The sequence below is a fragment of the Cygnus olor genome, chromosome 2 (assembly GCF_009769625.2).
Source record: "Cygnus olor isolate bCygOlo1 chromosome 2, bCygOlo1.pri.v2, whole genome shotgun sequence".
Taxonomy (NCBI): Eukaryota; Metazoa; Chordata; class Aves; order Anseriformes; family Anatidae; genus Cygnus; species Cygnus olor.
The window spans coordinates 103,572,688-103,585,623 of record NC_049170.1 but is presented as its reverse complement, the minus strand read 5'-3'; the positions used below and the strand labels follow the sequence as shown (position 1 = coordinate 103,585,623).

General features: G+C 33.2%; 1 protein-coding gene across 1 annotated transcript in view; it reads left to right on the top strand.

The window, feature by feature from the left end:
• Positions 1 to 8,976, top strand: part of CDH7 (cadherin 7) — an 89,922-nt gene extending 80,946 nt beyond the window's left edge. The window contains 3 exon segments of the mRNA XM_040549858.1: positions 181 to 432; positions 7,947 to 7,981; positions 7,983 to 8,976. Of these exon segments, the coding sequence (XP_040405792.1) occupies positions 181 to 432; positions 7,947 to 7,981; positions 7,983 to 8,441 (746 nt within the window). The 3' untranslated portion in view covers positions 8,442 to 8,976.
• Positions 8,977 to 12,936: the final 3,960 nt, after the last annotated feature.

Genomic DNA, 12,936 nt, shown 5'->3' with positions numbered 1-12,936 from the left:
TGAACGTGAATTCTCAGCCAATCCTACCTCTGCAGATTAAGGAATATATGACCAATATAAGCTCATTGAAATAATACAATGTGTTTCTAAAGTCTTCTGAGAGAAAGGCTGTATTTCTTATAGATTTATATTCTTGAAAGGCCAAGTATTTTACATTTATCTTTTTATTCCTTTATCTAGATAACACTGCAACAGTATTAACCAGAAGAAATGGTTTCCGAAGACAGGAACAATCTGTTTTTTATTTGCCAATATTCATTGTGGACAGTGGGTCACCTTCACTGAGTAGCACTAATACACTCACCATCAGAGTCTGTGACTGTGATGCAGATGGTATTGCTCAGACATGCAATGCAGAGGCATACATATTGCCTGCAGGACTTAGCACTGGAGCCCTGATAGCAATATTGGCTTGTGTCTTAACGCTGCTGGGTAAGTCTTTTTCCTGTTACAATTATTTTCAGTGCAATGCATTGTAATTAGCAAAAGAAAAAATAAAAAATATGTATAGATATACACACACTCTTTTATTTATTCATTTTTAATCACTAAATTAATCACATTCCAGGCAGAACAGCATTTTGTATCATGAGCCACACAAAACCTTCATTCTGTGATTTTCAAGATCAGATACTTTCTAATTTAAGCTGCCTCCAGAGGTACATATAAAATAATATTAGAAGAAAAAAGATTATTTACAACAAATGCAATATTTAAAAGATAAACAATGCAGTTTATGGGAGTATTTCTCTAGTTTAGTATAAAAGCCAATTATTTCCAGATTACTTACTTTTTAATCATTGTGTGTTCTTTTCGGAGATGTAACTTTTTTTAAAAATTGATTTGTAGAGAACAAAAGATACTCAGGAAATACAACAGATATAATTTACTGATTAGAATCATCTTATTTAATTGAACATCTTCTACAGAATGATCTTTTGTTACTCCTGCAACTGGTGTCTCTCTTGGATTTTATGTTGTGCAGTGAAACCACAGCTAGATAGAAGACAAGGGGAGCAACCAGCTTGTGAACAGCAGAACAGTGTCAAGAGCTTAGTTTGGTTAACATTTTTCATTCCATGACAAGTCCTGAAACAAAATGCCTAGATGACACTACACAGGGCCAAATCAGGGAATAAAGATGAAGGATCATCCTTGCATCTGTGGGATGCAGATAAGCAGAGGTGCAATTTTACTTATCGTCAGAGAGATCTACTATAAAAAGGTCCCGATTCAGCACACAAGAATTCTCACGAGTGTTATCACTAGAGAGATTCGTCTATTCCTTGGCTGCACATATCAGCCTAAGGGGAAGGAGAAGACTGAAGTCTCCTCAAATTTGTATAATCCCAGTGGTGATTTATCTGTCACTGCTATCCAAGTAATTTGCATAAATCAAATCAAAAGATTTTTGTCTGCATTTTTGTTCATGCCAGTATTTTAACCATGTATAGGAGACATTGACTGATTCACCTCACTGTAAGCCATTAGTAGGAAATGTTTCTTCTGCTACAAACAATTCCAAAGGACTCAGAAAAAGGAATCCTCTTGTACTGCTGTTAGAGAATAAGAAAAATCACTGCTTCTGCAATGAACCCAAACAATTTACTCAATGTCTGTGTATAGGAGGAGACATTTCCCAAGTTTTTCAGCTTTTTGACCAAAAAAAAAAAAAAAGCTAAAAACATAGGTTGTTTAATCTCATTCAACATTTGTAAAGACCAAGGCTTAAGGAGAAATACAAGTGAATGATCATCAACAATTCTAATCAACATTTTTAATACATTTTCTTCTAGCAATATTTCTAGTCCATATCTATTCCCAAATGAACTTTATTTGCACATGCAGGTAAATAGTAGAGTTCAAAGAAACATATAATGTTAGGCTTTTCTCTTGTAGCAACTGGCATTGACATTAATGGAAAATCACCTGTTGAAAGCGTTGGTTCAATGTATTTAAGAATTCTGTAACGATAGCAATTAACTTAACCCAAACTGAAATGTCACCATTTCTGTTATATATAAACAAGGGAATTTCTGAATAATGCATAAGAAACTACTGTAGCTAAAAGTCAGGTTGGCCTGGGCATGAGCTTTTGAGAAATATGAACCATATGCGTTGAAGAAGAGTGTTCAGTGGAGACACAGCATTGTGCCAGAGAGTATCTTGCTTATTCCACTCAGTGTAGCACAGCTCAAACACAACCAATAAATCAGGTAACCTGAGGTTTTATCCCAGTCACTTCTAGATTGTGCTGAACAAGCATTTGGTAAAGAACTGAGGATAAACTATGTGAACATAGTGTTTAAATAACGGGTTGTGCACTCAAAATGAATCTGGCAGACAACCACCTCACCATTGATTTTAGTTGTCAAAGAATTGGACTTCAGATTTAGCTATCTGAATGTGTTACTCTTGTTTATCCAAGTAGATATTTCTATGTGATCTCATCACTTCCTTCCTAAACTTTTCCTTTTGGATACAGTTCAGAGTTGAAGGCACAGTTTAGTCTGTGTTTCTGTGCTAAACTTGGCTTTGAGTCCTGCACTAAGGTGCTGGATCCTGCAGCTGTTTTATTCCTGGTCAGGTGTCAGTCTTCATAAAGAAGAGGTATCAAAGCATCACTGATGACCAGTGAAACGCTAATCAAGTGTTGCTTGTCTTGTTCCAGAGCCTTTCTTCTTCTCTTATTTCTTCCCAGAAGGCAGTTGCTAGATCAGCTGAATGGCAATAATGCTAGGAATTTTCTTTTTACATTAATTCCCAAGGAAAGCAAAGAAACAAACAAACAAACAACAACAACAAAAAAACAAGCAAACAAAAAACACCAAACAAACAAATAAAAGAATGAAGATCAACTAGTGCTGCATAAAAAATAAGTTTAAACTGTGAGCAAGTGGTTCCAGGGCTGGGACCAAGCAATGTACATTTTCATGTAAGGGTTTATCAGAGGAAACAGGTTACTGGATCAAATTTTTTTTTTTTTTTTCTGATTAAATTTTAAAATACACTGCAAATCTAGTCACATTCATCAATGTCATCTCAACATAAGTTTCAATTGCAAAGCAGAGGCAAGATGAGATTTGCATAATTATCATGAATGAATACATTCTGGTTGTAATATCTTGAAATTGCAACAAACTCTTATCTGCTTAAAGTTAGTATGATATGCTTTGATATTCATTCCTCCCTACACATCCCTTTGCCTAATAAATAACCATTTGTCTCAAAGAAGACTCGGATTGTCTCAGTGGGATTTCTTAGTGTTATTATTTTTACTTAAACAACTGATCAATTTTAGACAAGCACAATGTTTTCAGTGACGGTAAGAAGGAAAAAAATTGCTACATTATACCAATTTATTATAATCACATATAACGTGGCATAGCTAATTTTTTTTTTCCAAAGTTAAATGATTTTAAAAGTTATAAACATTTTACCATTTTTTTCTCCTTCTTAGATTGAATGATGGAGATTAAATTCTAAATTTTATTCCACTTTCAAGCTCCAGTACTTTGTTAATACCCCAAAACCTTTATAATTATTCACTCTGCAGTGAGGCTGTGTTTTAAAGAAAAAAAAAAAAAAGTGCTTGCAATTTATTCTATAAAAAGCATATGAAAAGCTAGTTTGTATTCATTTTAGACTGCACATAATTTTTAGAGAAGTAAAAAGGAACTTTTACCTCCTTTTAAAATTATATGGTAATTTAATTCAAGGTAATTTGTTTTTAAGTTAATATCTTCCAGACAAAATAACTGCTTTTATAACAAGTGTTTAGCATAAAATGTATACATAAAATCATACATACAAAAAGAATATTCACCTGTAAATAACCCAATCATATTTGAGAGGTTAAAGATTTTCTTTGTATTGAAACAATAGAAAGCTAGATTGACATATTCTCTTTCATTATTTTTATCTTCCATATTTCTGAATATAATTTATTAGTCCCAGCATTTTTCTCACTAACAATGTAGCAAACCTCCTCTTAATCTGGCTTTAGATTTTACAAGTTAATGATAGGTTGATTACCTTTCAAAATACAGATTTAAATCATTACTTGTTTTCAATTAAGGGACAAGTAAGTTATTATTAACATATTACTTACAAAAGCCTAATAAAATCAGCACATGTAATTTTGTGACTTAAACAGGAAGAAACAATACTAGTCATAAGGGTCTTATTCTCTAAATGGGTAAAATGGATACGGGATGGGACAATGTAGTATGTATGGACTGGGTCTTACAGTTGAAAAATGATAAATCAATAATTGTTTCAATTTGGAGGTAATTCAAATTGAGTCATTTAAAAGGTGGCTGACTACGCAATGCAGAACCTGTTTTCTGAAAATTATAGAGCCTACTAACGTTACTCAGTCTGGGCATTCAAAGGTCACAATCACTTTGCAAATAGCAATGTAAACTGATTAAGCAACAGTTATACATGAAACTTGTTAACTGGAAATTAAATACACATTTCCTGAGTCTTGGCCTCTGTATTCTCAAATCTGTTCTGACTGTACTAGCAACTGCAATGTGTAACTAAACAGGTTGTGTGCTTCTCGGATGGCTAAGGGTCTCCAATCTTCAGCTTTATAACTCATGACACACCTAAGGCATAAAGCAATGGTACGTTCATTTGTAGCTGACATGGCTTATTGCTATAGTAAATGCCAGGCTTAGGAGTGAAGTATGTACAGGGTATGATAACGATTGTGATTTAGCTCTGACCCTTTACAGCTCTTCCTGTTTCTGAGTGTAGGCTTCTCCTTCAATTTTTTTGAGAGCTATTATGGCTTCTTTACTTTGACACTGTAGTTGCCCTGAGTACAAACAGAAATTTTAATGCTAAAACAGAGAAGCACAGGTAACCTAAACCTGACTTTTTGCCAGATCACACTAAAGTGGAAATTTGATAATAATTCCGCAAAGCACACTGCAATGTAACAAACAAAAAACTTTTCTTGCATTCAAGGGCATTAGTTTAAAAACTGATTTAAGTGAACTGAAACTACTGATACTATGACTGTAGTTATACCAACACAAAGATAAAATTACATTTTATCACAGATAATATAAATACAAATGCCAAGGTCCTGTCAGCTGTTGTACCTGTTAAACAAAATCAACAGTTCCAACAATTCTGGTAAACCAGAACAAAAGGTTAGTTTAGATGTTTCTCTATTAGTTTTAGTTATTCACTCATAATTATTAGTTTTAAAATCATTTATTTATTTATTTATTTGTTAAATCACATACAAAATCAGTATTGGCATTTCATCAGCTTGGCATCAGTTCAGTGTACTGGTATAGAGCTGATGGCCAAAATGTACAATACATGTCTTCCTAAAGCTTTTTCACTGTGTTTTATTTCTCCTCTATGATATTGCATTCTCTAGATGTTCAGCCAGTCACTGACTTGATCTCTGCTTTTGTGATAAATGTGGGGGGAAAAATGACAATGGGAAATGGATAAGCTTTATAAATCTTTTTCACTTGATTTAGTTACCAGTGTAATTTGGTTTGCACTTGTATTCATCTCTGCAGTTGCTGAAATACAGCTAAAGCTTTGTTCATTTAGAGGTTAAACATTATTGTTCATAGCTGTTGGAATGGATAGGAATTAATAATCTCATAAAGCCATCTACATACTAAAAGGTTTAACCTTAGAAAGACTCCATATTTTTCTTGACTTCAAGCAGGGATGTGATGTACAAGGAATGCTACATAAAACACTCATTGCATCTTGACTTTATTGCACCTTCAGGCAGACCTACCTACTGAGCTTCATATTTTTCACTTATTAAAGGTATTTAACTTTGAAAATGAAGTCTGTTAAGAGTGACAGTGGTGTGAAAACACATGTGCACTTGATTAATGAAAATGATTATCTGCTTGCTTACTTGGCAATAAAAAATGTGTAAGTAAATTTTAAAAATGCTCAAAAAAGAGAAATCAATAGCAATATTGACTTAAATGTATTTTAGTACTGTCAGCAACCTAACTTGTCTTTCACTTAAAAATACCTTTTATAATAAGGAAAAGCAGTAAGAGTGGAATGCAACTGTTGTCTATACGATGATAATTTTACGTTATCTGTTGTATAATTTACAACTTAATTTGTATTATACAATCATCAAAATGTTTTGAAATTTCATAAAAGCCATTTAAAAGTTCAAAATCCTACATTGTCAAACTACTTATGTAAATGTTGATGAAAGCAAAGTGCCCCAAACCAGTGGCTCCTGAATTCAGTACACAAGACATGATTCAGTGAGATGCCGGGGGAAAAAAAAAAGTGGAATAGTGATGATGATACTGAAATGGTATAAAGTCATAAGACATCTGTTAATAGATAGATCATTGGACCTGTGCCTCATAGTTACTATAAATATATTTATATATAAATTAATTAATTAAAAATATTTTCCTAATATATTAACATATTTTTAAAAGGGAAAAAATGAACTTGTTCCAGTTTTACTTTTAAACAAACATTACTCCAAAGGAAATTATGACAATATCTGTGGAAATATGACACAGTTTTCTACATGTATAGTCTCTGAAAGACTGGTTTAATTCTAACCAAGTGATCCCCATAATAAGTCATGTCTCACGATAACTAAATTGATAATGATTTTAAAAATTCCTCCCTGAAAAGAAAGGCTTTCAACAATATTCTATATTATTCAATTTATGGAGGACTTTTCTGAGACAGCCTAGACAGCCTAATCAATCTTAATTTTATCTGAACCAGTTTTTCCTTTTCAGAAATTTATATGGAATTTAGTAGGCATATCAAAGTACTGTAAGTAATGATGGCAAACCTTAGATATTTGAATATAAAAAATAATATATTCTTAACATTAAAAATATACATAATGTTATATGGAATGTTCAATTGAATATGGAATGATACTTACTTTTCAATGTACCATTATTTTTACAGTTGTAGAGATGCCTGCTCTTTTTTAGGATTATCATTAACTCAGCAAATGTTATCCAGATGTTACAGGATAATATTAATCACTTTGTAGGGGTATGACTCACATTTCATCATGTCCCACATATGGGCGCAATATTCATATTACTGGTTCCATAATTTGTGTATCAGTAATGGTGTTTCTCTACCAAATCTGTATTTGAAAAAAATGAGTCTTGAGTTTGTTTCTCTCAGTTCTTTTGGCTGTCACTGACATTTAATTTTAGCTTTCAACCTGATGGAAAATTTAAGGATTATAATTCTAAAATGATTACATTTTCTAGCACTGGCTGATCCAGCAAATTTCAGTCCTAGAATTTCTCACTAGAAGTAATTCGTAAGTCTGAAGTACAGTTCTTTGCACTTAAAAGGAAAGTGCATTCTTATACATTCTTTTAATCCATGAGCTGAAACAGTCTTATGTTACACATTGCTTAATAATTCAGTCTTCCCCAATCTAGGAAGATTTTTTGTTTGTTTGTTTGTTTGTTTTTGTTTGTTTGTTTCCCAGCAGAGATTGGCCATATACTTTAATTCAGTGACTTCCCAAACTGTGGTCATTAAATTCTATTCAGCTACTTTGCAAATGTGCTTTTACCGCTTGGGCGATTAAGAGTTCAGGAAAAGGTCTTTTTTAAAAAATAAATTATTATTATATCATGGCTATGAGATTGTAACACTCAGACTGAAACAGTCCTAAAATTTACATTTAACAGATAGCATAGGATATAGAATTAGAGATGAAAACATTAATTCACAATGGCTTTGGAAATAGATTCTTTAACATCTAAAAAGCTCATGTTTTAAAAGCCATTTTATAACCTGCCAGATTTGAAATCTAACTCTATAAATTACCTGCTACTCCTTGTGTCTGTACCATATAAATTAATGAGTGTTTCAACCACTACAAAAATATGATCAAATTTTAGCATTGCTAAAACTTCAGTCTTTTTGCATTCCAGTTCTTGTCTTGCTGATTGTCACCATGAGGCGACGGAAAAAAAGAACCCCTCATTTTTGATGAAGAGAGAGATATCAGAGAGAACATTGTCAGGTATGATGATGAGGGTGGTGGAGAAGAAGACACTGAGGCTTTTGACATGGCTGCCTTGAGAAACCTCAACGTCATCCGGGACACCAAGACCAGGAGGGATGTGACACCTGAGATTCAGTTCTTGAGCAGACCAACTTTTAAAAGCATCCCAGATAATGTAATTTTTAGGGAATTTATCTGGGAGAGACTAAAAGAAGCTGATGTGGACCCCTGCGCACCACCCTATGACTCCCTGCAGACATATGCCTTTGAGGGGAATGGCTCAGTTGCAGAGTCACTCAGCTCCTTAGATTCGATCAGCTCAAACTCTGACCAGAACTACGATTACCTCAGTGACTGGGGCCCTCGCTTTAAAAGGCTTGCAGATATGTATGGGACTGGACCAGACTGCTTATACTCATAGCCTTGGAACCTTTCTCTGAAAATGCACTGAAGAATACTAAAATAAAAAACTTAACCTTACAGACAGAAGAAAGTTGTAAATAGTTCTCCATTTTTAATCTTTTTTTTTTTTTTTTTTTTTTCTTTTTGCCTTGTTGGAACATGTCTTCATTAAACTTGTCCTAGGGATTGCACTGACCCCATAGCATAGGATCATCTGAGGCATTTTTAATAAAATGAAATGCTCAGACACGTTCAAATAGATAGCAACCATAAGATACCTTCAGAGGCAACTCACTTTCGAGAGTATGTTATACACTGTGACCTCAATGAGTCAATTACACTCTGTAGATGCCTTTACAGTATTGCTATATCTAGAACACAAAGTCTTTGATATAAGTGTAAGAAGAAGCAAATTAACAAATATAATTCAGTACAGTATTTGCAATATATAGCATTTGCAAATGTAGGCCTTTTAGCAAATTTTCTTTACAATGCTGCATGCAGCTTGCTAAGCCAAAACCAGAAGTACAGAAAATAAAACAAACAAAAACCCAGATCATTTTTTGTTTGTCCCTGTTAGTTTTCAAATTAATTTAATTGAAAGTCTCTGTAAATTCCTGGGTAGCATTATGAATATATATTTATATAAAGAGATATATATTACAATTTGTTCTAAGAAACTCCATGTTTGTCGTCAACTTACTGATGTAGTTTACAGACCACATAAAATGAGAAATACAGAGTACTATCTTCAAGGTTGAAAAGTTTTGTGATGCCCATGTAGGTATAGAAAAGATGTTGCTATCTATTTGTTATTTTTTATTATCTCTTCTGATTTGTACAGGAGAATTTATCCTTTTTTATTATTATTTTACATAAAGCATTATATTTATTTTGGAGCTCTAATCTCCACTAAATTCAGGTCCATTTTACTGCCTCATGGTATTAGACTTGTCAGAACATGCTGATTTTTCTCCAGTCTCAGATAAATGAAGCGTGGAAATAGAGAAATTACAGTAAAGCAATTGAGCCCACCATTCATCTCTCAGAAATGAGAGCAGCCGCAAGGACACAGTTGTTCTTCTGAGCCACTACAATGTCTGAGACATTTAAATAAAATATTTGTACATTGCAGTTCTGGAAAGAAGACTACAGAGTAGCTGGGAGTGTCTTTAATGCAAGATATAATTTTCAAGGTCAAATATCCCATATGCTTCAAAGACTTTAAACACCCTGCTTTTCCCCCTCCCGTTATCTTTTGCTGATGATGAATCACAGTAAAAGACTCTTAAATTTCTTTCTTATGTTAAGCAAAGTAATGCTATTAATTCCAGAAACCATCTTTAGATCTTTCTGCACCTATGTATTTTCCCCAAAGGTGTTAACTCAGTACACATAATTTCTACGCTGATTCAGGAGTGACAAAACAGAAAGACAACTGCTGTTGCTTAAAATACTGTATGGTTTTGAAGTAGGATTTCTTAGAATAAGAGAACTTTTTTATTATTCTGACTATTTATACTTCATCTTTCATGATTTATTATTAGATAAGGCATATAATCAAGTAAAGTAGTGTTTTTAAGTATTATTTCAGATCCTTTTGTTCTAGATAATCTGTAGATGAGTTCCTAAATTAGACTATGCTCCTACAAACTCTTTTGCTTGTACCTAACTTACAATGATTTGACTTGCCAGCAATTACTGAGAGTCATTCAGAATTGTTTGTAGCATTTTATCTGTGAATAGAAGGTACTACATAGAGAATGATGTTCACTCCAGAAGTACTTATTTCTGAAAGAAAGATCCTTGTACTGAAATGTATGGGTGACACAAGGCTGGGAGAAGGGAAATTACCATTAAGGCTTTGTAATTTTTGCAGCCCAGCATTACCAATTAACTATGTGAAAGTGGCCTTCAGCTTTATCAGAGAAAAGCAAAATAATTTTAATCATCTGCAACATGGATGTTTAATTTTGAGTTACACTTTGGTAGACAATCATTGATTCATAATTCAGTAGATTTGCTTCTAGTTGTACTAAATATATATATAAATGTATATATATATGACAGATTTTGTAATGGAACTGAAAGATATTGCCCATGACTTTTAGTCATACCTGCAAAATTTTCAATAAAAAATAATTAAAAAAAAAAAAAAAAGAGAGAGAGAGAATGATCCACATTTGTAGTTCAATGAGAGTGAAAAATACTTTAAAGTTAATGGGGTGTTAGATCAGCAAGGTGTCAGGAGAACAGTTTTTGATTAATCTACTTTTTGTTTGTGGGAAGACTAAGATTAAGGTGTCAAAAGATGCTGATTTTAGCACATAGCACTCAAAGGAGATTTAAATGTGGTTTAGAGTAAACACAATTTTCTTGCTTTCCTATGGTATATTTCTGTGAAAAACAAACAAAACCAAAAACAAGCAAACAAACAAAGAAAACCCCCTCCCCATAGCTCAACTGCATTAGTTTTATGTAGGTGTGTGTTTTCTGTGGAAAGAAATATGTTTCATTCTAATGCCATAAAAAATCCTGCATATATTTGTTTGCTGTTACACAGTTCTAATATAATCTAGTAAATTTTTATTACACTACATATGCTTACGTATTAACAATTATTTCAGCAAAAGAGAAAGAGGGAAATCCCTTACATTCAGTGACAGATGTTACTATAGTACATGCATTTGGTGTGCATAATATAATGCTCTCCGTAAATTACCATGTGTCTATAGGTTTTCGTGGTTAATGTTCTGATTCAAATTCTTTCTTTTAGTGTTATTTATGTTGTATAGTATAGGAAATATAAGAAATATTTCCTCTCTCCTTGAAAAATTATGGAAGTGTTGATCAGATTAATTAGAAAGGCTTTTAAAAAAAGAATCCTTATTTTATTTATTCACTAAACTTTCTGGAGAGCTGTGGTATCCACCTACAGGCCTCAAGTCCTCCTTAAAGAGTATGTCAACCGTTGCAGTAACGTCCATCTTAGAGTAAAATACCAACACCTCTTTCCTTTCATCATATGACAACTGAATAGATTTTTTAAAATTGAGATTTCCAAGCCCCTTGAAAAGTCTGCTTTAAGAGCGCTACTAAAAATACCTAAGTAAAATTATACCATCTGAAGGTAAAATTATACCATCTGAAGATTTAAGGCAAGACTCAGCATTGATCAGGGTAAAATCTACTGAATTCAGAAGAGTTACATTATTGTAAACAGTGGATGCCTTTTTTTTTTTTTTTTAACAACAGTAAAAACATTTTTTTTTAAAGACTAAATTTATATGTACATATTTCATGTACATATTTCTCCTCTGAATCCAAAAAGTGAAAAACCATACATATATTTAAAAATTCCACCCACCTACTGTTTATTTTAAAATGCCTTATTAAACCAGAGAATATCCCAACAAATTAACCCTACCCTCAAATTTATCCCCATTAATTCACAGAATATTTGATTGACGTTATCACAGAATGAATCACAGAATAGCTTGGGTTGGAAGGGACCTTAAAGATCATGTAGTTCCAGCCCCCATGCCATAGGCAGGCATGCGACTAAATCAGGTTGCCCAGGGCCTCGTCTAACCTGGTCTTGAACACCTCCAGGAATGGGGCATCCACAACCTCTCTGGGCAACCTGTTTCAGTGCCTCACCAGCCTCTGAGTGAAGAATTTCCTCCTAATCTCTAATCTAAATCCCCACTCTTTTAGTTTAAAACCATTCCCCCTTTTCCTGTCATTATCTGATTGAGCATAGTAGAAAATTATTTCTGGACTCAGGCAAAACTTTTAAGACTGCCCACGCAATAAAACCTCATTTTTTTTACTGTTTTTTTTTCTTCATATTGTTTCCAAAAATAGTTTAATATCTCTTAGAAGTTTGGCAAGAACTACTATTTCTACAATGCTGTAAAGCCATGGGTTATTTTACTATAGAATCAGATTGAAATTCTTATTCCTAGAAGCGATGTAAAGATTAATAGAGTTTAATGGCTGCTTGATTAATTAAGGTCATAAAGCAATTGTACATCATAACAATGAGCTTAAAGTTGAACCAAGACTGGAAAAAAAGTTAAAAGTTTTGTTTTCTCCTTCTACTCCCTAACGTCTCTGCGAAATCCAGAATTTGTTTTCATTGTATATGAAGCTAGACAGAGCAGGCAATTGGATTTTGGTCTCCTCCTCATGAAGGCTAATAGACTCTTTGCTAGGTCATTCAATTCAATTATTCCTGTGTGATGATGTCTTGACTCATAGGTCATACTAACTTGGACCTGCAAAGTTTTTTGTTTGTTTGTTTGTTTGTTTCTGTTAAATCTGGTATTCTTGGTGAAAGGCTTATGCTTGGATGAGTTAATTTTTTTTCATTCATTTTTGTTTTTTTGTTTTTGTTTTTCTTTTAGTCAAAACCATACCAGCCAAAATATATCTTGACTTTTTTGCAGTCTTGACTAGAAACTCATCTTTTTGTCTTCTGTTAATGGGACAGAAGAAAGTCCTGAGATGTT